The sequence below is a fragment of the Drosophila novamexicana genome, unplaced genomic scaffold (genome assembly GCF_003285875.2).
Source record: "Drosophila novamexicana strain 15010-1031.04,08,12 unplaced genomic scaffold, DnovRS2.1 tig00000193-arrow-pilon, whole genome shotgun sequence".
Lineage (NCBI taxonomy): Eukaryota > Metazoa > Arthropoda > Insecta > Diptera > Drosophilidae > Drosophila > Drosophila novamexicana.
Window position 1 is genome coordinate 1136315 of NW_020824787.1, and position 26777 is coordinate 1163091.

A 26777-nucleotide genomic window follows, 5' to 3' on the forward strand; every position below is an offset into this window, starting at 1 on the left:
AAGCCCTTTAAGCAAATGGAGTCTGAATATTTTTAAATTGATAATGTTTTTACAAAAAATAATAAAAAGAATGAGTGTGTCGGTCGAGTTATATTGATAGTAGGTATATAATACTTCAAGAAACACATTTTAGAATAATTTCAAACAATATTTAGTACTTATTTATTTTCAATGTACCATAATTATTGGTTTTAATTGAAAATTTAACAAATTAAAATAAAATACTCTAACGTTAAAAGTATTTTTTACAGCTTTAAAAAGCATGCATTGATTTTCGCCAATTAGTTAGAGTATCCGACTTGTGATTAAGATATATATTTAAATTTTGCCTGTGCGTTTATTTATGCTTTTGGCCAAGTTTCAAGCGAATTGGCTTAATAACCTTTTTGGCTAAGCCGCCGTTGTTGGCGCTGCGGCATCGTCTATTGTGGGTCAAAAACTTAGGCGGTGGCCAGAAACAAAGACAACAACACGGCGGGGGAAAAAAAAACAAACAACATTTTTGTGCGCTTGCCTTTTGAGTGGGCAATCAAAAGAAAGTAAAAGTGTTGGGCCCAGACGGCAATTTGTCACATTTCGTTGTTGTTGCTTTTAGTATTCAGTTTTTTATTTGATTTTTTTTTATGGTTTGGTCAAAGACGAACCGATTACATAATTGCTACTCGGCCATTTGAACATTTGGACATTTGGCCGGTTGCCAAGGCAAATAAAACACATTTCGCTTGGCTCGCGCTTTTAATGAGCCTCAATGGACGCCTTTGATGACAGCTTGGGGAGCCAATTACTTAGCACCACCGAAGCTGACGCCTCATTCGATTATGTACGGCAATTTGCCTTCGAGAAACTTTTCCATTAGCTCGATCAGTTTGTCGTTAACCAGAGTTTTGACCTCGCCGGCCACCAGGAAATCAAAATGATTGAACTTCGCGGATGCAATGCGCCGCACGCTGCGCACCGAGTTCAACATTCTGGCATAGATGCCATGCACGCCCTCGGGCGTGGCAATTGCATCCGTTTCCCCGAAGTACAGTATGATGGGCACACTGATCTGGCTGATATTATAGTTAAGTGCCTCGACACTATGATAGATCTGCATATTCTCAATGGGGCCATAGTCGTACGAAATGAAATCACCCGATTTCCAAATCTGCTGCAAGTGTCGCAGCTCCCGTGCAGAGCCACCCTGCAGCAGATGCTCATAGCTAAAGATATCAAGTAACTGAAAGATATTGTGGATTGTTGAGCAAACAGATTTTTTAAGTTGAGCAATGATTTACCTGTTTATTGCTCAATGCACTGCCCGCTAAGTTTTTGGTATAGTATTCACAGAGCTCCCGCTTTTTAGAACACAATTTACGCAGCTCACCAGGTGGAAATAGTTCAAATTTGTTGGCCTTTTCGCGTTTCTATAAACAATTAAATAGGACAATAATGTTAATTGACAGCTGCCCAAATTATTTCTGATAATTTTATATACGTATATCAGATTGTATATTCTTAAAATATAGATATAATTTAAAAAGTTTGTATAAAGTCAGCTTGAATGAGAATGAGATTTAGTTGCACGTTAATTTTTTCTTTTACTTCGTGGCTTCAAAGAAAATATTTATTTTTGGCCCAAATTAAAATAGAGGAGCGGAATCTAAAAATGTCTATGGTATATGTCTGTGATAATAAAATGTTGTTAATCTTGAGTAATCAATTGAAATAGTCGCAAATGCAAATCAAAAACTACTCTCGCTTTAATACAAATTCTGCTCTCGCTCTCAATAAAAGCATCAATTGCTCTCGGCTGAGCACAGCTGATTGAGCTCTCGATCGGCGCTCTGTGGGGGGTTATCAGCTAATTTTGAACCCGCCGCGATTAGAGCTAATCTCTTACACATTCGGTTTGTCTTCAAGTCTGCCCACAGCCGCTCTCCATGATGTCAAGAGGCTTATCAGCTGCCCGCATGGTTTGGTCCATATACTCGAATCTTTAGTCTTGCAAAGATGTTAAAGCTAAGCAGCCGACTGCAAGCGCGAAAGGTTCTGCCTTTGGGCTGGCAAAGATTACGCCACGCCTCCTCCAGCATAGGCGGAGATGGTGAGCGCACAGCACTTTATGATTTCCATGTGCGCAAAGGCGGCAAGATTGTGAACTTTGGGGGTTATGCACTGCCCGTGCAGTACTCCGACCAGAGCATCATCGCCTCCCACCTGTACACACGCCGCGTGGGCTCCATATTCGATGTGTCGCACATGCTGCAGACCTATGTGCGGGGCAAGGATGCGGCCGCTTGTCTGGAATCCATTTGCACAGCTGACATTCTGGACATGCCCGCGGGCAGCGGCAGCCTGACAGTCTTCACCAACGAGCAGGGCGGCATTTTGGACGATCTGATCGTGAACAAGGTCAGCGAGAAGGAGCTCTATGTGGTCTCTAATGCGGCAATGAAGCAACAGGATATGCAAATCATGACCGCCGCTGTGGTGAATAAATCCAGGGATGCCCACCTGGTAATGCAATACTGATAATTATCATCTACCTTGCAGTCCAACTTCATGTCCCAAAGCAAAGATGTTTCCATTGAGTTCTTGAGCCCGGCGCATCAATCCCTAATTGCAGTGCAGGGCCCGCAGGCAGCCCAGGAGCTGTCGAAGCTGCTGCCACAGCCAAAAGTTAGAGCCCTGGAACAGCTCTACTTCATGCGCTCGGGCATCTTTGAGCTGGCGGGGATTAGCAATGTGCGCATCACGCGCTGCGGCTACACAGGCGAGGATGGTGTCGAGATCTCAGTGCCCTCTGCTCAGGTGGAAACTCTTACCGAGGCTCTGCTCGCTGCTGGCCAACTGAAGCTGGCTGGCCTGGGCGCACGCGACTCACTGCGCCTGGAGGGCGGTTTGTGCCTCTATGGCAGCGACATTGATGCACAGACCACGCCCGTGGAGGCAGCACTCGCCTGGCTGGTGGCCAAACGGCGACGCAGCACATCCGACTTTCCTGGCGCTCAGACAATTCTTCAGCAGCTGAAGGAGGGTGTCAAGCGGCGTCGCGTTGGACTGCAAATGCTGGGCGCCAAGGCACCGCCCGCACGCGCAGGTGTTGCCGTCTACAGTGACGGCAAGCAGGTGGGCCAGTTGACCAGCGGTTGCCCCAGCCCCAGCACTGGCCGCAACATTGCCATGGGCTATGTGGCAGAGCAGCTTAAGAAGCCCGGCACCCAGGTGGAGCTAAAGGTGCGCGACAAATTCTACGAGGCGGAAATAACTCGAATGCCCTTTGTTAAGGCCAACTACTACAATAAACCCAAGCAATAAAATATGTTTCCAAAGTTAAATGCTCAAGTGTTACTTCTGTTTGCTACTGGCTATGCAATCGGTTCTGAATACTTTTGAGTACATCCTTAAAGACCAGTTGCCCTTGACTACTGACTGCCCTGATCTGCTATTTTGTATAAAATATTTTTAGATTAGTCCATAAGGCTTGCTACAATAGGTTTCTGCTATAAAACATAGTTGAGCAAGTCTTAAAACGTATTGATTGTTAGTAAGATTGGATTACTAAAATGTGTAACTGGCTTAGCATGAATTTTTCTTAATATTTTGAAGACACAGTTGTGCAATTGATAATTTGAAGCTACTTTTGGAATGGGTTATAAATAAGCTTGGTGAATGCATGTAACATATTCACTTGCAAGTGAAGAATCGTTGAAGCACTACTTGATCTGGGAAAGAATTCTACTTTGACTTAAGTTTAAAAAATTATCTACAAGGTGTCAAACCGGCTTTGACGAAACCGATTTAAGTACGTAACGAAGCCTATAACCGAATTGATTACAAAGGGATAGCCCAATCTAAAACAGAGCCAATCTACATTATGAACCATTTATTGGTCAAAAACATGGCACATATCGTGATTAAAGCTGTGAACCGAACTTTTTTTCGGTTTTTGCAGTCTTGATTATCTGAGGTAAATACATTCGTTTCAACTCAAATCGCACCCTAATATTGACTTCCCATACCAAGTAATATGTCAATTTTCTGATATGGTAATTACCTTGACAAACTTCATTATGACTCGCACCTGTGCGGAATCGAAGCGCACCTGGCGATGCAGTCGGGCCAGGGGCGCCATTGCCTGCATGAGCAGGATGTGTTGATTGAAACGCGGATGCAGCGAGCAGAGCACCAAAAATGCATTAAAAGCCTGAAGTAAACATGAATCAACAACGTTTTAGGCTGTCCGATGGCACACGCGGATATGCTCACCTGCGAGTGTCCAATTAGGAGTACTTGATGTACTTGCTGCGCCTGTGTCTCGCTCTGCTCCGCTTCCCGCTTTGTGTGCTCCACAATGTGGTCAATTATGGCAGGCAAATCGTAGGCGCCGTGCTCGTGAAAGCTATAGCGCCAAAACTCTGGCATGACATCGGTCAGCTCGAGGTGATGCCTGCCATAGGGCGAGGCGCCACGCAGATTCGCCAGCCACACATCGTAGTTGCGCTGATGCAGTTGAAAGGCTGCTCCAAACACACCCAATGCTATAAATGAGGCATACAATGAGCTCCGATACTTACCCAAACTCTTGCCGGGTCCCAGGCACAGCCAACCCAGGGAGGAGCCCAGCAGTCCATGTACCAGCAGCACGGGTCGTGCACCAACGCGCGGCATTCGCTGTAGCTGCAGCTGGTAGCCATCGGAGCTGGTCACATTGTGCAGCTCGTGGCTGTAGTTCAGCTGCTGCAGCCAATCCAGCTGCAAGCATTAGCGGACACGTCTTTTAGCCGAGTCTCAATTAATCTCCACACACACAAACGCGCCGCTTACCGTTGTCCATTTCTTACGCTCTCCCGACTGGGCCCAGGTTAGGCTAATGACAATGACCACGGACCCAACGATGCAGCGCGTCAACCTGCCAAATTCACACATTTTACTACCTCAACTGTTCTCTGTTTTTGCACTCGACCTTTGGCGTACGCGCTACCTAATTGCCCACCAGTTGATAATCTTTGCGCTTCACCAACCCGTGACACAGGCCAACAAAAACGACATAGTCTTTAGCACCTGTCACATTTAGGGAATTGATATTGAAGTGCAAGCAATATTCGTACTCATACTTTAAGCTTGTATCGGACATTCAATTATACTTTCCTGATGTATTATATTTCAGCCTTCATTTAAGAAAATATTTCTGTTTAAGAAACTTCACGTTTCTCGTTTTCCCTAATAAAGTGATCAAATGTTGAAAAAGTGTACAGAATCTTTAATTATTTTAAAGACGTTTATTGAAAATGTATGTTAACTAAAAATACATGAATTTTCCTTATACAAACTAGTAATTCAGATAAATATGCGTATTTTAAAAGATATTATGCTTAATATACGAATATATAGTACAGAATAGAATAGAATAATATAAATATCGAAAAACAAATAACATGCCACAAATTTAATGCAAGCTTAATATTATATAAATTTATATATAGTCCTTTGTTGTTTGTTTTTCAAAAGTTGTCTGAGCTTCGATTCAAGTGTTTAGTCGTACGCTTTAGTTCCTTACACTATATTAAATTCCCAATTCTAAATACCGACTCTACAGTGTAATTGTTTCATTTGCTATTCTGATTTTGTCTTACAAAACGGCAGCTTTTAAACTGCTGACAACTCATTTTAATTCCCTCCAATGATCACTTTGCTACTCTGACCAGCACTTCATAAATTCTCGCATTTTTATAAATTTTTCCCATTGATGAAAAAAGAGTATATCAAGTAGCCGCCTCATAAAAGGTATTTCCGTTTTTAGCCATGATAACTGCAGCCTCTGCATATAAAAATAAATCTTGACAGATGAAAATTATAACGAATAACCTTTTGCTTACCGCTGTCACTCTAAAAACAGAGCATTGGTCAGTCGAGACATTTGTTTCCAGAAAATATTTAATTGTTTTTGTATACTAAACTCTCTAAAAACGGCTAAATACGGTATTATGGTTTTGTGCAAATGTATGGAACAGGCAGAAAGTAGAATCTCCAACCAAAGCCAAGTTCGTTTGTGTGAACGCATCGATTCACATTACAAAAGCTATACATATATGATATGTATTCCATAAATACTACGTTCAAGGTTTGACTTTGGTTATTATACAGATTAGGATGGAACATCCATGCCCCAAAAAATTTCATTAAGATCGGACAATAAACACCGAAGTTATTCGAAAACAAATTTCCAAGGGTGTTTGACTAGGGTAAGAAAGAGCACAGCTGCAAGCAACATATGTGCTAAAGTATAAATATAAGCAAGACTATTTAATTGTAAGGATAACCAGGGCTCAGGGTATCTCCAAGTCGGGCAAGAGCATGCTCACTTATTTATTTTACATCTCGTGTGGCTGTAACCACAACGAAATTAATTTCAGATTTCGTTTGGCGCGACAAATGCAACAAGAGTAAATTGTTTAATTGCAGCTTTATTAAATTTGATAAAAATGCATATGCCAGCAGACAGGACACGCCCACCCGCATGCCCAACTACAAACCGTAGTCAGTCACAGATGCAGAGAAAGGACTCGCACTCGGGGCTTCCGTTAATCGACTGCACTTTTGCATCCTGTTGCCTGCACAGGAGGCAGCTGCTCCTGCTCCGGCTTCGGCTCCGGCTGCATCTCCTGCTACCGCTCCTGCTCCTGCTCATACTTTTGTCCAGCATATGCCGCCACAAGGACCCTTTTGTGTGGCGGCCAGTGCGACGGCGGGCATTGCGTGTCCTTTGTTGCCACAGCCAGGTCTGTTGCCCTTCCAACATATTTGCTCCCCCGCTTTCATCATATTTTTATATCCCATTTAATTTGGCGTTTGCTTTTGGCCCTTCAGCAGTTTCTTTACATTTACTTTTTATACCCTTTAAATATATTGAAAAATAAATCAATTCTGATGTTTTTTTTGTGAGCAATTTTTTGGGCAGTTAAGGTGAGTAATTCGAAAGAGTCGACAAAGCTTTGCAGTTGATCTGCGCGAGATTATATCGTTAGAAAACAACTCTTGGCTAAAAAAGTCTGATTTTCGTTTTTAGAGCGGAGGAGATATGTCGTTTGAAAACGACATAGCTCCGCGCGGAGATATGACGTTCCAAAACGACATACCTCCGCGCGGAGATATGATGTTCCAAAACGACATAGCTCCGCGCGGAGATATGAGGTTCCAAAACGACATTACTCCGCGCGGAGATATGACGTTCCAAAACGACATAACTCCGCGCGGAGATATGACGTTCCAAAAAGACATAACTCCGCCGCTGATCATAACGAGATTATGTCGTTTTGACGGTTTTTACCCGAGAGTTGTTTTCTAACGATATAATACGCGCATATCAACGGCGAATCACGGCATTTAAAGATTTCACTATGCTCCCTTCGTTTTTGCAAAATCTTATTCACACCGGACCACTATAGCATATATCTGCCATATGAACGATCGGTCGAAAACTAGATTTTTGATTAAATAACCTTTTTGTTTATCAAGATATCTTGCTCAAGCTCGGCGCTTACTATTTTCCCTGTGCTTCTTAGATACGGGCCAAGCACTATAAGCATTATGCAAAAGGTTGGGTCTGCAAGGGTATTTGATCTTCGGCGTGCCGAAGATAGCCTTTCTTTCTCGTTATCTTTCATTTTTTGGTTTTTCATAATTTTAATAAAGTTCACTGCGATTTTTTTTTCTGTGCAGTCAATTGTTATCTCCCTGGCGATAAGCAAATATGCATTTGCAATTGGCGACTGCCTCTGAGTGCTTCGTGTTTGTGTTGATTTTCATATTTTCCCCCCGTTGCAGCAGACGCCATTTTCCCACCCTTTTTTCATAAATGAATGTACTCGTATAACTCTGTGTACGATAGTCTCAACGACCAGGGCTTTATTGTAAAACGTTTCCGTATACATAATATGGGCTGCAGTATAATTTAATCTATTTTATTTAAGCTTCATATTAAGTTTTATTTAATTCCGAGTACTTCCATCATGTCGATTGAAGACTGAGCGGAAAAGAATTTTTATATGCAAGCTCTTTAATCAATTAATTGAAACATTTTTAAAATCTATCGCCAAGCGTAATAAAACATAGGAATTTAAAAAACTAAAAATGGGTTTTTACAGTTTAAAGGTTGAATTGTATGAATCAGCAAAGAATAGGTAAACTTTTCTCGAAATGTTGTGTAGTTTAATAAAATATATGTAAAACAAAAACAAAAACTAAAATATCTTATTTATTGTATGTTAAGCTGGCTGTAAAGCTTCACCAAGCGCCCGTGTCATCCATTAACAGCTTTTGCTAACATCTCAAGTTTACCATACGTTCGAGGCTTAAGCTTATTGGAAATTGTAAAGCGAAATTGTTGTTTACTTAAAAAATAATATATGTATATATAATTTTGAAATGCAGACAAGAACTGTACTTCAAATATATCACAAAACAGGCAAATCAAATGTGTTAAAGCTGTTCGAAGTTTTTTTTTCTCTGATTGAATATATAGTCAAATAGACGGCATGTTAGATTATTATTAAATTTTTTTTTGCATTTTTTAGTTTCTTGAATTTTTTAATTTACAAAATTAACAAATATATAATTAGAAAGGCAGATGCTTTTTAAACTTAAACCAACTGATTGAAAATCTTTATAATCGCACTTCATGGACAAATAATGCATTAGACAATTATCATTGCATCATGCATGAATTTCTTTTATAAAAATTTAACATTATTTATCTATTTCTGATTACTGCACACGGTAATGACATTTTTATCGCCTCATAAAACATGAGCCAAATACAAATGGCAAAAATGTAACTTTTTTGTTTGGCATTTGATTGACGCCGAAAACGTAATGTCAATAGCTCTACAAAGGTGAAACGAGTGCCAGCAACAGCAAAACAACAATAATTTCGATGTAAAGCGCTTGATAGGAAAAACATTACGTCAAAGTAAATAAAATAGAAGTAAACAAGCTCAGCGAAAGAAGAAAATACACAAAACAGGAGCTTAGACCACATGAAATAAAAAATAATAATAACGAAAATGGTGCACAAGCAAAGTCAATCAGTGCCATTTGTTGTTGCTGTTGTTGCCATTGTTGTAAAAGCGCAGAAAACAGTCAAAAACAATAAAAGGTAGACGAATACCTTCACAAGTATCAAGTGAAAAGAAAAGAAATGAGAAACAGAGACACTTTGTGTTATTAAATAAGAGACAGTGCGACAGAGAGAAATCAAAATGTTCCAAGCTGCCGTCCGTCTCTCGGAGTTGTCACTGCTGACAATGGCGATGACGACGTTTCCGTTTCCGCAGCCGGGTGACAAAAATAACAAGTGTGATTACAATGGACGGCTGTACTTGTACGAAGAATACCCTGTTTAAATAAATATGTATGAAGGAAACACAATCAAAATCAACATTTCAAATAACCACATACTTGACATATTCTGACTTAATCAATGATAATCTCTGAGACGGAAAGTCTTTTCCAGAAATGTGCAAGAAATAAAATTAGCTATTGAACTTAATCGTTTAGATTGTTATCGACAGATCTTGCTAAATTCTAAATTATTTGGTAATTCTAATAAATAACCAAATTTATTTTATGCTGAATGATTTTAAGCAAAATTCAAAGTTTTAATTTATTTAAAATTTTTTCAATTTCCAAAACGACATTTTATTCCAATAAGACATATTTTAATTATTAGGAAAATATAGCCCTTTTGTATTTCAGGAATTCTGAACATTCCCAACACCCACAATCAGACCAATACACGGATAAAGTCAAGGGAATTCGCTTGATCAAGAATATAATCGTATAAGGTCACAGCTCCCACAATCCAGCTACAGGGTGTACAAAGGAAAACTTGACTGACAAAAATGCAAACAAACCGTGCGCCAAATGCACGGAATCAATGTAATTGACGAACTGACTGAGTGAATGAATGAATCGCAGCGTTTATTGTGGCCACACAGCAACCCCACAGCAAAACACAGACAAAGACAACAATCCCCCTTTAGCCCCCACTTACGCTCGATAGGTAGGCATGCAAAGCTCACGCTTTGTTTGTCTTTCAACTCAATTGCACGGCAAGTCGACAACTTGTTGGGGTGCTTGCTTTTTTACGGCATTGGAGATGGTTGCGATGGGATGGAATGGGTGGCAGTTGGTTTTCCGCCTATATGATTTTTTATTATTTCCTATGGTTTGATGTGATTGCTTTTGAAATGTTTGCGTGCCATTTGTTGACAGTAAATGCCGCTTAATGATTTCATTTTGGAGCAAATAGGATTTCTTCTTGGGGTAGCATACATCAGGAAAAAATACTAAATTCAGCTAGAAATTGAGGGTCTGTTATTTTGTTTGGCTGTCTCAAATCAAATGTATAGTCAACAATAAATGTCAACAGTTTTTTTTTTTAAGAGAACATATTAGTACGTCATATTGAAAGATCTCTAAATATCTAATTACAATATGCACACATTATAAAATATACAAAGGAATGCTGGAATATTTAATAGCAACCATTAAAACCCCATTTTAATGAGGCTACAAAAAAATAAACTAACATTGACGGAATTCAGTTACTGTTATTTGCATTTATAATGAGAACCATTTAATAGCCGGTCAAGATGTGTATGTTAGATTATTGTTAAGGAAACTTTCGAACTAAGCTGACATATATGTATGCCAAAACTAGAAGGCTGTTAAAGCGAAGCACTCAACTCTGTTAACATCGATTAGCCACACTTTTGACATTCATCACTCGAGCTAATGGTAAACAGCCGACACAAATATTGACTCTGAGCTTAATGGGCATTAGCGATGGGATCAAGGCTGGTCACGAGGTGTCCTGTCAAATTATGTGCGCATTTGAAATAAACACAAGGGGCAATTTTCATGCAAACTTAAAGACTTAACAACAAAATGCTCAGCATTCGCTGGCCTCAGCAAGGGCAAAGTTTTCACATTTTTGTTTAACAAAATTTTTCAAAATTCCAATTTTTTCTTTCGTTGGGTTCTTCTTGTTTTGCTTTTTGTATGCATAATGGAATTAGTTAAATTTCTCTTTGCAGCTTTTCACAATGCTGCAAAACTTTCGCTGAACTTGCGCCAAAAACTTTGCTACTGCTTTCCACGCTGTTTTCCTTGCGATGCTTTTTGGAATGTTATGCGTTTCTGATGACGTTGTACTCGTGGTTGTACTCGTACTGGTAGACCCGTTTTCGCATCGCTGTTAATGTCAGCGAAGTTGCAACTTTGAAAAAAACTTTTTACTTAGAACAATGTTGTCGACAATCACTCGATTTTAATTAAAATATTTATGAATTTGTCTTTCAGCGGGATGTAAACCAACTCAAGTTAGAATGCGCTGGCTAAAGGAACGCGACTACCACATGCTCTGTACTTGGACTTTAGGAGGTTTTAATTGTGTACTTTTAAAACCTATTTTTACGAAATTTAGTGAATAAATTGATGCTTGTTCGCGTCTGGAAACCAATTTTAAGGTATTTAAGTAATTTATACAAAATAGCATGCTATAATAATTGATTGCCATTTAAATTTTAACCATATCCATTACAAACAGGTATAATAGAAAAATACAACGATATTGTTAGCAATTGAGTGTATTAATAATAGTAAATAAATAAGTAAGAGTATTAAAAAAATATTAAGTCTGTATTGCACCTCTTATCCCATACAAGTTGTCAATAAATATATCTTATTTCATTCACAAAACTTATAGAAATAAATAATAATCAATAATCACATAATATATTAACACTACTGTTGATGTTGATTCATCACATATATACATTGCAATATTTATATATATGCTGTATATTCTGTCCAGCCCACGTTTGTTTATACAGGGTATAAGAAACAGAAGATGCGCAGTCCGCAAAGTCTGCGAATTTATCTTGATCAAAGTCAAGCAATTGGACATCCACAACGATGAGTCATCATTGCTGAAGGCAGAGATTGCGTCAATCAGAAATCACAGCTGGAATTATTCTGTTGTTCAGTTGGCGTTCTAATTAAAAACCCATAATATTCCATTCACACGCAAGGCACAAGAATAATAAGTAACTGAGAGTAATAACACTTTTAATTATATTTGTGGTGAGAATTTTGGCTTTATCAGATGCTATGTGACTTAGGTTTTAAAAAGACATTTGATGGGCGCTTGATGTATGAAACGTGATGACTTTGCAAGCGGATAAGCAATTCATTGGGCTTGTCCCAGTATTCGCCCTTCACTACATCGCGTTGTATATATTCTTGCAGATATAAGATACATAATACTTATTAACAAACTTGGAAGAAAAAAAACCCTGCATCAATTGAGTTAAACAATTGGAGACTCATATTTCGCACAGGTTTACTATTAATTAATGTACTCACATTTCTTGAATCATTAATTTGCATATTTCGCAATCGAGCTGTACAATTAATTCTAGCCTCACTTGATTGCCGTCTATTGTTGCCAATCCGGGTTTCATAACCAGCAACAAAAAATAAACCTATTCAACTGTTTATTTAAATTAACTTTGGAGAAATTGTTATTATAGGCATAAGTTACTGCTAACAACTGCTTGTGACATTGCTTGTGTTAAATAAACAAATTCAGAGATTAAATAAAACACCTGATTCTGTGTACTGGAGTTATGTCGTTTTGGAACGTTTGAAAATCTTGGGTAAATATAATCTCATTTTAAAATGGTATACCTTTTTGAAAGCGTACGGATACCTACTATCATATGGCATTCATTAAAAAAAAGTTGTTGGCCAAAAAACGTTTCGCTTACAAAGTCCACCTTTTTGGAGTATCTCAAGTGAGATTCATTAAATTATGCTAAACGAAGTACTGTCCCAATCGAGCTCTCTCCACTGGATTTATTCAAGCCATATAAATAGGTAGCTTTATCTTAATCAATATACTTACTTTGCATACCCAAGCCATTTGCAAGACATAATATTAAACAAGTAAGAGGTTCTAGTCGGGAGCTCCCTTCTCTTCTTCCAACATCAAATGCATATATATATTCTATTTTAGAAGCTATATGTCAAGTTTGGTGACTCTAGCTCTTATTACTTACCAAAATTGCCCAAAAAACAGGATGTTGATATCGATTTTTATCGATTGCTTGGAAACGGAGTAAGTTATCTATTATCGGAAACAAACTCGATCTGCGCGGGAACTAGGAGCATCTAAAATACAGCTCTTATAGGTTCTGAGATCCTTGCGTTCATACATACGGACGGACGGACGGACGGACGGACGGACGGACGGACGTACGGACAGACAGTCGGACATGGCTAGATCGACTCGGCTATTGATGCTGATCAAGAATATATATACTTTATGGGGTCGGAGAAGCTTCCTTCTGCCTGTTACATACATTTGGATTTTGCACAAATACAATATACCCTTATACCCATTTTTAATGGGTTCAGGGTATAAAAAGTTGCACTCTAGCGGATGAAATTTCCCGTCAATTTAGCTCATTCGAATTGGACTTCGCGTAGATCACCCGTCATATATCTACCCAGAAATCACTTATGACCTAACATTTTGGGTATGCGAACCTATCTACTTTTATGGAACCCTTCAACGACGTTAAACGTATTTTTATTTTCATTTTTTTTGTGCTGGCTCAGTTCAATTTGGTTTCAACTTGCGCTCAGTTGCCTGCTTTATGTCTTTTCATTATTGATGACTTAATTCCAGTTGATTTATTGAGGCCACAAACAACGGGTCAGTCGGAGAGTCAGGCTAGCCAGTCGGCCATGCCCAAAAGGAGCAATCGGCTCCAGGACCAGGCTGCCATTTTGTATGCACACGTAGAGGTTCAGCTTTTATATGGCATGTAACACACAGACAGTGCGAGCCAATGTGTGTATGTGTGCAATTTGCAGAGCTGTATCGAAAAGACGAGACGCACGTGTTTAATAAATAAGCCAAGTTAATGTTGTGTAAAACATGGCAAGCAAAGCTAATCGAAGTGCTGGTCAAAGCATACACAAATATTACGCACAGCAACAGCATAACATTTGCAAATACTAAGTGCAAACAAGAAGATACTTTGTAGGGTTCAATATAATCATGTTGGCAAATACGTATGTATTTTGGACTTTGGCCCATGTCATCAATAACAAGTACAAAATGCATGCTTTAGTAAATTAACTTGACCCTAATTAACTTCGACTTTACCGGCTCAAATACATTAAGTATACAATTTGCATACTTGCAACATGAAAAATATAATAAAAAAAAATATAAGACCGGATTTGTTAAAACTTATCGATAAGTTATAAAACTTACCTAATATGGCTATGACTATATGGCCTAATATGACTGATTATAATTCAGACAAGATATGCCACTGTCTGGATTTTGGAAAACAGGCCTAGTCATGGCCATATCGGGGACGTAATAGGCATTCAGGCTGTGAACTATATCACGCGCCTTGGAAATCGCCCCAATCGACTGGCTAGGCGTCTTTTAAGGAGATTTGTAAATGGGACTTTCCAATCGATCTTTCAGATCGGCTTATATGACCAAACTGTTTTTGTTAATTTAATTATGTTAGACTTAACGGAAAATAATTTGTATTAGTATTTGAATATCGCATTACTCACTATTCATATAAATTGTTCCTTTAAAAACAGTAAAATTTATAAGAAAAAATAAATTTTATTTAAAAAAACACTCGACTTCATTAAACTCTTACAATAATATTGCTATATATTAATTTATTTCTTATTAATATTATTTTTTATTATTGTTATAATTAATATTGTTATTATTAGTCTTATAAAAGCTGCCCGATAGCTTAGTACAACTATGAAATATAGTTATTAAAGTAAGTTGTAAGATTTGTAATAAGCTACTAAGATTTAAGACTTAAGTCAAAGGAAGGATATGTGCAATAGGTGAATAATCAAAAATGAATCTTAAAACTGCTCTTAAAAAAATAAAAAGTTATTACAGCACTTTTGAAACATTCACCGAAGTTATCTCAAAAAATACTGGGCATTGCCTAACCAAGCAGCCTTTACGAACATTGAAATAATGCGAAAACTTTATATAAGGAATAGAAGTTTTCCTTGTAGTGAAAGTAAAAGAAAACTATTTTCAGTTTTTAAAGACAACGAAACTTCTCCAAAAATGTTTAACTACAATGCTTAACGTAGTTGTGCATAATCAAGGTAGCTCCTTAGCTCCTGTGCATGAATTTTCGACTATAACTAAAGCTCCTGAAAGGACTCACAATCTTCATATTTGGCAGATTGTGTGAAATACAAGTGTTTTGTGAGAACTCTTGTTAAATGATATGATATAAATGATATGATATAAATGATATGATATAAATAATATAAAATATGCTATACGAATGTATATTTCTATTTTTGTTTGTATTTATACATGTTTGATCTTTCCTTTACAGCATAGGCTTTGCTATCGGCGTTGATTATGCGCTATTATTTTAGCAGCTCCATGTATTAAAACCCAAATTAATTGCACGTCATTACCACAAATCCGTTGAAAGCGAAACGCAAGAATAAAACCAAAAACGCAACCAACAAATGCGCGTTCAACCAACCGGAATGCCATGCCAAGCCCCAAAACAAATGTCGAACATTTATGTCTACGGGAATGAGCACATTTACATGCCACGCAGGTATCTAAATCGACCCCCAAGTATGCAGCACAAAAGTGCACAAAACGAGCCAAAAACCTGTGAGCTCATTTGGCCCCCCTTTTGATACACCCCCCAACAACAGCTCCTTTACGGGTGGGCCACCATTCATTTGGCTAAGCTGTGCAACGGTATCGATGCCCCATCGGCTCAGCCCACAAAACGCATCACTCATAGCAACCTGAATGGGTATCTGAAAGAGTGTTTTGTCTGCATGTGTGTGTGTGTATGTGTGAGTGTGTGTGAATACTAATGTCCAATGATTAAATTTTAATTACCGTGCGCAAATCGAGTTTGTGTTTGGTGGCATCGTTGCTGCTGTTGCTGCTGTAGCTGCCGTTGCTGCTGCTGTTGTTGCATTTTTCAAGTTGCTGCCACTTTGATGCAAATGTATCTGTATCTGCAGCTGAATGTAGACGTAAGGGTATCTGCTGTCGCTGTATCTGTATCTGTGTCTGAATGGCTAAATGCATGCTGCTGCTCGTTTTTCATGCTGTCTATTGATCAATGCAGCACATTGCTGCCGGTTACAACCATTTCCAATCTTGGCTAACTTCATTAACAGTTTCAATATTATTTTTGCAGCTAGTGAAGGGCGATTTCAATGGACTCTTGCCACCAGCGAGTGTGTGGGTAAATACTCATGCATGTGTGTAAGAGAATGTGTGTGTTAAGAGGCTCTGTCGACCAAAATACATGACGGTAACCAACTATAGACTTCTACTTTAAAGTTATCATATTTTCGACTTGTAAATTTTTAGTTGCGTAACATTTTACAAACATCAAAATATTTTTTACGGAATGCCATTGAGAAGATTTTTTTTTTTGAATTTTAATCAGGAATGTTTTTAAATAAAAGATTATATTTTTTGTGCCTAGGTTTGTCGATATTAAAAGTAAATTGTGTGCAAAGATTTTCAGCTTTCGGAACTTGAAAAAAATGTTGAGTTTAAAAATATATTATGATTAATATGATTTAAATTTTACACAATCAAAGTTTCCATTAAGTTTTTATGATAAAATTCTTAATCAATTCTTATCAATAAGCGTAATGAATAAAGGTCGTATTTTATCTTATATTTGTGTCGAATCTTGCAGAAACAGCTTCAGCTCGTTATGTTCTCAACAAACCTATAAAAAAATTCCATTCAGATATGCTGCCCAGACCAACTTTTAGTACCTAGCAACAAATCTTGAACAGAATAAACATTGCTGACCCTTCGATTCGTGCTGCTTGCATAAATGTGCATACGAGTACGTGTTTACAACTCCGGCCTGCTATTGCCGGGGGGCACAGTAAAACAGATGGCAATTAACTTTATAACATTTACCAGGCCCACATGCACTGCCATTATTGTTGTCCCTGCATGAATTGTCGTTGTTGTTGTTGTTGTTGTTGTTGTTGTTATTGTTGCTGTGGTGGGTAATGCGCGCCAGTTGATTAATTGGAAATTGCGGTTAATGGAGGGCAGATCATCTGAACAGACAATCGACAATGAGTTGTCATATGAGCCACACGCCAATTCACACAGCAACTCACACATGCACATGACAAAAGTTCAACCAGAGTCTAGACTTTTAATTAGTGTAGGCGCTGCGCCTAAGAGTATGCAATGTCGTATGCAAAAGTTTTTCCGCAAACTTTGCCACTTGCTATTGAATTTTTCTGTGTCGTTGACAAAGTTGACAGATTTGCAGCGGAAAATTAACAAGTTCCGTAACCGACAAAAAAAAAAAAACAGTAATATAAAATGCTGAAAAAAATTTGTGAAACTTTATCCTGCGGCAAATCGAGCTAAGAAGTCGTAAACTATGCAATACAAAAATGTGCTAAAAAGGGAGCTGTTTGGCCCCATCTGCGTGCAACACGGCAATTGTGGCAGGGGCGGGTGGCTGTGGGCGTGCCCGGACAAAACTTAAAAACTCCTAAACTTCGGCGACATTTTTATGCCTTTTACGCCGACAGAGCAACAACAAGAAATCCATATTGCAATTCCCCAGCAGAGGCCCATTTACTGGACGAGTTGTCTGAAATTAAGTTTATGCTAGGAACTTCCAGTTATGTGCACTGCAGACGCATATTTTTCTATGTGACCAGACAAAGGACATTGCTCTAAGCATAAATACCCATTTTATTTTTATAAAACCCCAGTTTCAAGTCCGCAATTATATTTACCTAAATGTTCTTGTTAAGCTGAATGCAATTAAAGTTAAGTTCTCAAGCCTGAATTTTATGATGCGTGTAAAACACACACATTTTCTTGCATATAACTATTTTAATGTACACACTTTTATAAAGAATGAATACATGGATTTAATAATAAATGTTAAACATCATTTTACAAATTTCTTTGTAATTATTATGAAATTCAAATATATATATATAACATATTAAACATGCAAGACAAAAAACCATTTTAATTGTTTGTTTATTCAATGCAGTTAATTATCATTCTTACATACAATCAAATACAGTTAATTAATGTAAATATGTAATTGTATGTAATTGTTTGCCGAACTCTTTAATATTTGTTATTAAGTTTAGCTTTATTTTAATTTTTCTGTTATTATCTGGAACAACTTAAATTAAATTTGTATGAATATTTACAATCTACTTATTCTACTGGTAAGTCTTATATACAAATTTACAGTGTCAACTATATAAATCGATCTGGGAGATCTATTGGGTGAGACCTTCGTAGTCTCCTCCGCGTTCGGAGTCCTCCAATTCTGCGCCTATTCAGAAGACGCCTAGCCAGTCGATTAGGATGACTTCTCAGTCGCGCTATATAATTTGCGGCCTGTATATTTATTATGTCCCCGACTTTGGGCACTCCTAAGTCTTTTTCCAAGTCGGAGGTTCTCATATACCAGGGGGCACCAGACAGATATCGGAGCGTTTTTGCTTGGAGCACCCTGATTTTTGAAAGACTGGACTTTGCAGCAATGCCATATACCTGGATACCATAACGCCAGGCGGGAGCTATGCAGGATTTATAAATGGTGACTTTATTTTTCAAAGATAGCGCATTTCTACTGTTCAGAAGCCATCTTAGTTTTCTTATTCTGTTCTTTAGGGTTACTGAAACACTTGTGATGTGCTTGTTAAAGTTCAAGCGTCTGTCTAGGTGCACACCTAAGTATTTGTGGCTGTTGAAGTGCGTCACCAATTGGCCGCGCAAGAAAACTCCCGGACACATGTCCCTCCGTAGCGCATAGGTCACATTGGCGCATTTATTTAAATTAATGCCAATATTCCAGCGCTTGGCCCACATTTCAAATTGGTGGAGATATTGCTGCAGGACGTCGGTAGCTTCGTAGACACAATCGTTTCTTGACAAGATGGCTGTGTCATCTGCAAAAGTGGCGATTGTAAGGTCGTGGGGGTCCGCGACTTCAATTGTAGAGCCAGTGGGCATATCGTAGGTAAAGAGGGTGTAGAGCGTGGGCCCTAGCACACTCCCTTGAACTCTTTAATAGGTTTAATTAAATAATATTTTTTTCATTTATCAGAAATTTATTTAAGCCTTTACTTGAGCTCAAAAAGTTAAATACCTTTTTTAAGTAATACCTTATTTATATTATTTACAGCTATTATTATTGAAATACACATATTCCATCTCTTATTCTGATAGAAGAAACTTCAATGACAATTTTAAAGTTAGAAGAGAACATTCTGCGCCCAAAGCACGTCTTGAATAAATTGTATAATATAATTGCTCAGTACAAGTTATGTGATAATAGCGGACTGCAGCTACTTTTATATGGGCGAACGAATAGTTTCACTTATATTGCAAAATGTGAATCATATTTTCACTAATATTTTCAATTCACACCGCATATAGATATAATTCGGTTGGTTCTTAAACCGCTTCCTATCGTCTAACTAATCATGCATTTAAATTCAATTCATGCCCCGAGCTCAGCTGCCTTTTCGGGCCTAGCCAATTATTAGTTGTGATTTTGTGAGCCGCACATCAGTTGAAATTTTTATAAAGCAGCAGCGGGTATACCCATTGCAAAACCCAGACTTTAACACCTACGAAACCGACGCCAACCCCGCGCCCAAACTGACCCCAATAAATTCAACTGGCCATTGAAAAGCGGCGCAGTCAGTAAATGTGGCCAAATGTTTTGGATGTTTGGTTGTGGTGGAGGGAGCGGGAGCGAGAGCGGGTGTTGAACGTAAACGCCTGTTGATTTATTCAAAAGGATTGCGACCACATAACGCTAGTTATATGTGATCTCCACTGTGCTCTAGCATTTTAAAGCCAGCAACGTCGCATTCTTTGCTGGCTGCATAAAACCAAGACAAACGAGCTAATTTCCAGGCTGAAAGGATAAGGCCCTTGACAGCGTCGTCTTTGTGCGCATAATAAATTGCACAAATGTGGAATTTATATTCCATTTTTATACAGACATAAACGCCAACAAACGAGACTTGGCCATGGCCATGGCTTAACATTGCTTTCAATGCCACTTACCATAAATCTATTGGCGCATTATTACTCATACGCACTGTGCGCCAGTGCCCAATCCCTAAATATGCATATATCAAGACATTAGCTTGCCACCATATTAGTTGTATTCGTTGCTTTTATAAAACTACATTTATCAATATATAGAAGTTTTGCAAGCAAAGTGAGATCAGTTTGTCTTATGTATGTATTCTTAACATCAAGCAGACAATGGAAACATTTTAGCATAATATTTGAAGATATTTACAACATGAACATAATAATCAAATCATTTGAGTATTGTCATTAGCTGTGGTTTATTCATATAGTTTTAATATTGGGATAAATGCGAATTCAAAATAGTATTCTATAAAGCATGGATATATATCTTGATTATATATAGTAGATGAGAATCCGGGAGGGAATCCCTAGCTATATATACAATATATCCATACATTATATTATTGTTTTGATCAAAGCCCAGTTTAGCCGGTATCTGTAATTATTATAACAATTGTAAAAAGCACGATCTTTTGAAACAAGCAGTGGACAGGCCGATTAAAATACATAATCATACGAATAGATATTTTAATTTATTTTTTGTATACCTCTACTTCTGCCAACCTTTTTCACATTCACATAATATTTGAAAAATGTTCAAGACTGTTTAGTAATCTTCATCAACCTCTCTATTGTAAACTATATGAATTCCTGTAGACTTAAATTAAGATTTTAAAATTTAAATAAAGAAGATTGACAAATCATGAACTAAACAAACGTATTAATTAAACTCTACGCAACATAATTCGTAAATAATATTCAGAAATTTGGTAATTTGACTCCAGTGCAATAGTAGGGAAGCTCTTTGCAAGACTGCTAACAACGCGTGACTAATTGGGCTAGTGCTCCATTGAACGTGGCTGCAAAGTGCCAGAGCGTCGCACTGAAAACATCTTCGCTCGTAACTGAAACTGTCGCTGTAGCATCTGTTTACCTGCGGCGTCGCCTGTAAGTAGACTACAATTTGTCATACATATTTGCGAGACACGATGTGCACATTGCGGGGCTAATTTAAAGTTTGTTGGGCTACCCATGAAGTACAACAAGCGTTGAGTGAATGACGTGAAGGGAGGGAAGGAAGAGGAGAGAAGAGGACGCAGCCGCCCGCTCTTAGCCTTTTGTGCCTTGTGTGGCGTGACTTGGGATTTATGAACTCCATTTCGCATGTATGGCATTGTAAAGATTAATTGCCACAGCTTTTTCCTTTGCTCTTCCCCAATCTGCTTCTCTCTTTGCCATGTTTTTCACTGCGGCCTGTGCTGTTATCATTCAACAACAGGCCATGTTGGGCTCGTTAGTACTCGTGGTGCATGGCTCTATGCTAGATGGCTTTTTCGCTAGAGCGTGCATAGAGAGCGGCAGCACCAAAGAAATGACATCGACATGCGGCAGAGTTATGAGTCCACAACACGCTACACGATTAAAGTTTGACGGCTTTTCAGTTTGTGGCATAGATTTAACGTATACATATCAAGGCTGCAAGCACATTAAATACTTCAATATTCAATATTCTAGTCTTGAACCTGGTTTTCCACATCTATAAAGCTTGATTCGCAGACTTGTTCTTACAACGCATAACTATCGATAAACCAATATAATTAAAGTTGTTTTTTTTTAATAACAAAACAAGTTAATTTTAATAAAAACACGATTTCTGCTTATAAAAATTTATTTTCAACTTAAGATAAAAATAATATATATTATCCCATAAATTTGTCTGCTGTCTCTGGCCGCATCCGCAGTCTACCCATTCACTCGAAAATTGCATGATAGATGCTATTTCTGTTCCTGGTGCAATGACCAGATTATGTATAGATTGCAGCCCAATTAAATGAGCCTCAATCGTTGGCTGCGAGCCGCAGCAGTATAGACCAAACCCATTGATTACACAACTTAAGCTTTTAGTTTGCTGATTTTCAGTATTTTAATTGGCATTTTATTGATTTGAATGGCATTTTCCGAGGCACTGTAATTGGCCCATGAGGCATCCAGTCAAGGACTCTACTCGTAATGCTTAAATGCGGTCTGCCGCATTCGAGAACTGTGCCAACTTTGCCAGTTTCACAAAAGTCAATGAACGTTGTTTGGTATAATAACACAATTATTATTCATTTTTTTTTCTTTTGAATGGCCTTTGTTTTGACTCATTTGCATTCGCCTACCTCAATGGGCTGCATTGCCCATTCAAACAAAGCATCCTTATATTCCCGAAGGTTGTATACCCTTGCCGGCGCATTAGCTGGCCTATGGCCCATTTGCTGGCCAAACAGTAGATAAATACTTAAATTGCCCTATTAAGAACTGAAATCAACAAGATTTTTGGCATTCAAACAAATTAGAAATCAAAGGGGTAAAAAAGTAGTTGACCAAAAATCGATTAGTTAGTAAAGTCAGCCTTTTTTGATGTTTTTTTGGAATATCACAGACAAAAAATGTCCGATTTTGGAATTGTATACCATTTTATATTCGTAAGGATCAGTACTATCGATTGGCATCAAAAAAAGAAAAATATAAATTTTGAACCAAATTGCAAAAAAAGCAAGGGGTTACATCACGTTTTTTGCCAAAATTGAGGTTGGCTCGAAAATCAGAACTTTTTTGATGATTTTTTTTAATATCTCGTCCAAAAAATGTCAGATTTTGTAATTTTACATCTTTTTGAATTTTTACGGATCCCTACTATAAATTACCATTCAAACATTTTAAATATCGATGGGCTAAAAAAAAGTTGTTGACCAAAAAACAAATCGTTTGTAAAGTCAACCTGTTTTGAAGATTTTTTTGAATATCTCAGACAAAAAATGTCAGATTTTGGAATTGTATACCATTTTATATTCGTTAGGATCAGTACTAACGATTGTCATAAAAAAATGAATATCTAAATTTTGACCAAAATTGACCAAATGGCAAGGGGTTACATCACGTTTTTTGCGAAAATCGGGGTTGGCTTGAATATCAAAACTTTTTTGAAACAATGCTCGATTTCGGAGTTTTATATTATTTTGGACTCGTAAAAAACAGCACTATCGATTGGCATCAAAAAAGAAAATTCTAAATTTTGACCCAAATTGAAAAAAAAGCAAGCACGTTTTGGCGGAAATAATGAAATTAAATGTCAAGGGATTACAAAACAATATTGTACATGCCTTTGAAAAAGCTACAAATATTTTAGAACCCTCTTTATTTTTACAAGATATCCTAACCACATAAATGTTATTAGTTTCACTCCTTACTTAAAAGACACATATTACATGCATCGGAATTTACCATATAGCCCTTGTAAGCAAAATATTATCAAGGCTCTACAGAGTATCCCCGGCACCGTTTTATTCTTATTCGAATTGTGGGCAGACTGTGGCAGACTGCAAAGCAAACACTGGAACCGAAAGCAGCATAAACAACTTCGTTGCAGGTGATAAATTTTAAAAATAATCCGCTAAAGACCGGTTTTTAATTAACTACGAAAGAGACAGAAATTAATCTTTTGAAGAAGAGCATTCTGAAACGGCCGGCAATGCCATACAAAATGGAAACAAGAATAATGATTAACAAATTCTTTAAATGTTCTATGATTAATAAACAAAAAATATTAACAGATAGCATAGATTAAGATAAGATTAAATGTATTTCATAGTATCTGATGATGAAATGAATGCACTCTCATGACGAAGTATTTTGCGTGTTCGTAAGAGAACGATTCTATCTAGACGGGGCACCATATGCTCGGCTCAAGACTGGACATAAATCTGAATGAAAATGGTATATCTTTAACTCAAGGGCACCCACAACCATTTATTGCTGACCGATACCAGGCCAATAAAGATTGTGATCAATTTGTTAAATTAAAGAAGTTTTGATATCAGGCCGTCCCATACACGAAGTATGTATGTATGTTGTCTGCGAAACTAGGCTGAATATTTATAGCTCCGTAGTTCTCCACAATCGACTTTTGATTGGGCAAACATTTTATAATAATATTCTTATATGTCAATCTGGCTCTACTACACCCAGCTCATTTTTGTCCAAACGAAATTCAAATTACAATAAAAGTCGAAAAAGCTGCGTTCTCATGAGCCAGCTCTTGTATAGCTTATCTTCGACAAGTGTCTTATCATTATGAGACACCGAAAGACACCTGGCCCCAAAAAAAAGGTTCTGTATATATTTCAAATCTGAGTTCAGAGACAGTATAAGTCCAGTTTTAGCTGGCACTTCACCATGCGAGGCTGGGCAAGTCAAGCTCTCTGCGTTTGCAGTCTTCTCAGTGTTTTCTTATATGCAAGGGCAGTCGATTGTCCAAGGAATTTTACACGCGTCAATGTTAAATGCTATTATGTATCCTTGGAAAAGGTATATGATATTATAAAAAAGTGTGTTTCTCAATAAGCAATCATATACATATTTTCTTAATGGTCAGGCAACTTGGCATGATGCCGTTCAGAAATGCCGCGATCTGAATGCTAATCTATTGGTATTCGATAATGATTTGGAAAGAATTGTTGCAACAAAATATCTGCAAGATTTGGGTGTGCAATTTGTGAATAGTTGGTCTGATTCTATCTGGATCGGTGCTAGTGCCCAGGGCACCAATCGAAGATTTGTGCTCTACAAAAATGGGGCTCCCTTAAGCTATGCCAGGTGGTGCTTCAATCAACCGGACTACAATCATCAGGAATGTGTGGCATATGCCGATTTCTTAGGTTGCAATTTCGGATATCACGATTACGAGTGTTTGGGTCTGTTTCCGTTTGTGTGTGAGAACAGCGCAATATGACTATATTTTTTGACTACATGACGACAATTTTCGTAACTCAATACTATATAAATGTGACCTTATGATAAGCTTGGCCATAAATATATACTATACTATAAATAATATATATTAAATGAATGTACTTATAAATACTAATGCATTCCGTAATCTAAACACATGTATTTGGGCTCACTTATAGTTTTCCTAATTTAAAGGTATTTTTATTTAAATATCGCCTTTAACTCTCAATTGGTTGTTTGTCTAGTTAATATTCCAAATTAATCGTTGCTAAAATTATTTCGGAATTGGAATTTAAGCATCGCTTTGGTTACAAACTTGATTACCCAGTATGTTTTTGTTAGGATTTTCTGTTGAGCACGGATAATAATTTTAACTATTGAACACTTCAATGCTCTATATATATTCGATTTCCATGTGTAAGCTATGCTAATGGAGTGTGGTGATAGGCGACGGCTGCTTACCCTTTCCAGGGTGACAACATTCAGTGAAAGTAATTAATGTGTGGGGTCGACAGCTTTGTTTTAGTCAAAAGTACAGAAATAAGTCATTTTGTGCTGGATATACAATATTCGTTCATGCTAATGCCCTAACCTCTACTATTTTTTTTTTATATGCCCCTGTCTACTAATCTCATCTGTTGAGTGCGCTTTGGACTCTGTGTCTGCAGCACGAGTAACGCCTCGAACGTTTCCAGATTGCGGCATAAAAAATGTGTTGACATTGCGATGAGGGGGATAGAGAGCCCATAGATTCCATAAGTCATACTGGGCAATTTATGGCATTTATCGAAGTTTCAAACAGGCAACCAATGTTGCCAAGGGCCACATAAAAATTAAAAACTCGCTGTTCAGCTAGGCAGAACTAGTAGGAATTCACTAGTCGAATATGATAAAAAATTGGTTAGGTGAGAAAAGATTCCTTCCACTCTTAGCATATATTAAAAATCCTGGCAAAGTAAAGAATCTTTAACATTATTTTAATTGATTAAATAAGTATCTACCTACGTCATAAAACAAGCAGAATTTTATTAAAGTTATGTTAATTAATTTAATTGAATTTTCAGATAAATAAAAATGCATAACATATATCTATGATATTAGGAAACTACAGTTTCCTATATATTGCTCGATCATGTCTTTTTTGGTATACCCAAAAAATACTGCATCTAATGAATTTTCCCGTGGAAAAGTTTTCTTGTGAAGGCAACGGAAATGAGAGTGGGGCAACCGCTTCTGTTTTACAAATTGAAAGTCATGACTGCAAACAAATGAAAATGTCTCGATGGCTTTGTCTTAATTTCCTTTGGGGTGCGCAGTTTTTCTTTACTTTTTTTTTTGCTTTGTCAACGTAATGCAAAATTCATTTAGAGAAATTGCCAACGTTGACCAATTAGAATTAAAAGCAAGCAACACCTGTGTCAACAGCCTCACGTGCCCCCCTGTCACAGCCAGAGCTGCCCCAAAGTTCCCCAAGGGAGTTGCTTGGCGTGCAATTGAAGGGAGCCAGGCCGCAGGACGGGAACAGGACAATCAATCATGCAGCGTGGCTCCCGATTCCAATCTAAATGCTAAATGCATGCGAGAAGCCTTAATAAATCTACATGAGTGGAGGGATTTCTAGGCTGCCGAGGGCGTTGACTTCACACGCACACAAAAACACAAGCACACACACACGACACAACAATTAATGAAGTGCGCCTAATTAATGAAAGAGAAAATTTTGCTACGACATTTTAATAAAACAACTAAGATTCCTCTTGTCAAATGTGCTTTACTA

General features: G+C 37.7%; 2 protein-coding genes across 5 annotated transcripts; one reads left to right on the forward strand and one right to left on the reverse strand.

The window, feature by feature from the left end:
• Positions 1-570: 570 nt before the first annotated feature.
• Positions 571-5199, reverse strand: LOC115759034 (lipase 1). Of its 4 annotated transcripts, none has more exons than XM_030699856.1 (7): positions 4967-5199; positions 4810-4894; positions 4560-4759; positions 4252-4502; positions 4040-4189; positions 1278-1406; positions 572-1219 (listed from the first exon to the last, which is right to left on the reverse strand). In XM_030699856.1, the coding sequence occupies exons 3-7, from the start codon at positions 4651-4653 to the stop codon at positions 809-811; spliced, it is 1035 nt and encodes a 344-aa protein (XP_030555716.1). In that variant the 5' UTR covers positions 4654-4759; positions 4810-4894; positions 4967-5199; the 3' UTR covers positions 572-808. The 4 variants fall into 4 exon arrangements, with proteins under 4 accessions (XP_030555714.1, XP_030555716.1, XP_030555715.1 ...); XM_030699855.1 differs by having other exon boundaries at positions 4949-5199; XM_030699852.1 differs by having other exon boundaries at positions 574-1219; positions 4560-4737; positions 4810-5199.
• Positions 1950-3319, forward strand: LOC115759033 (aminomethyltransferase, mitochondrial). Its single transcript, XM_030699851.1, has 2 exons — positions 1950-2472; positions 2536-3319. The coding sequence occupies exons 1-2, from the start codon at positions 1993-1995 to the stop codon at positions 3298-3300; spliced, it is 1245 nt and encodes a 414-aa protein (XP_030555711.1). The 5' UTR covers positions 1950-1992; the 3' UTR covers positions 3301-3319.
• Positions 5200-26777: the final 21578 nt, after the last annotated feature.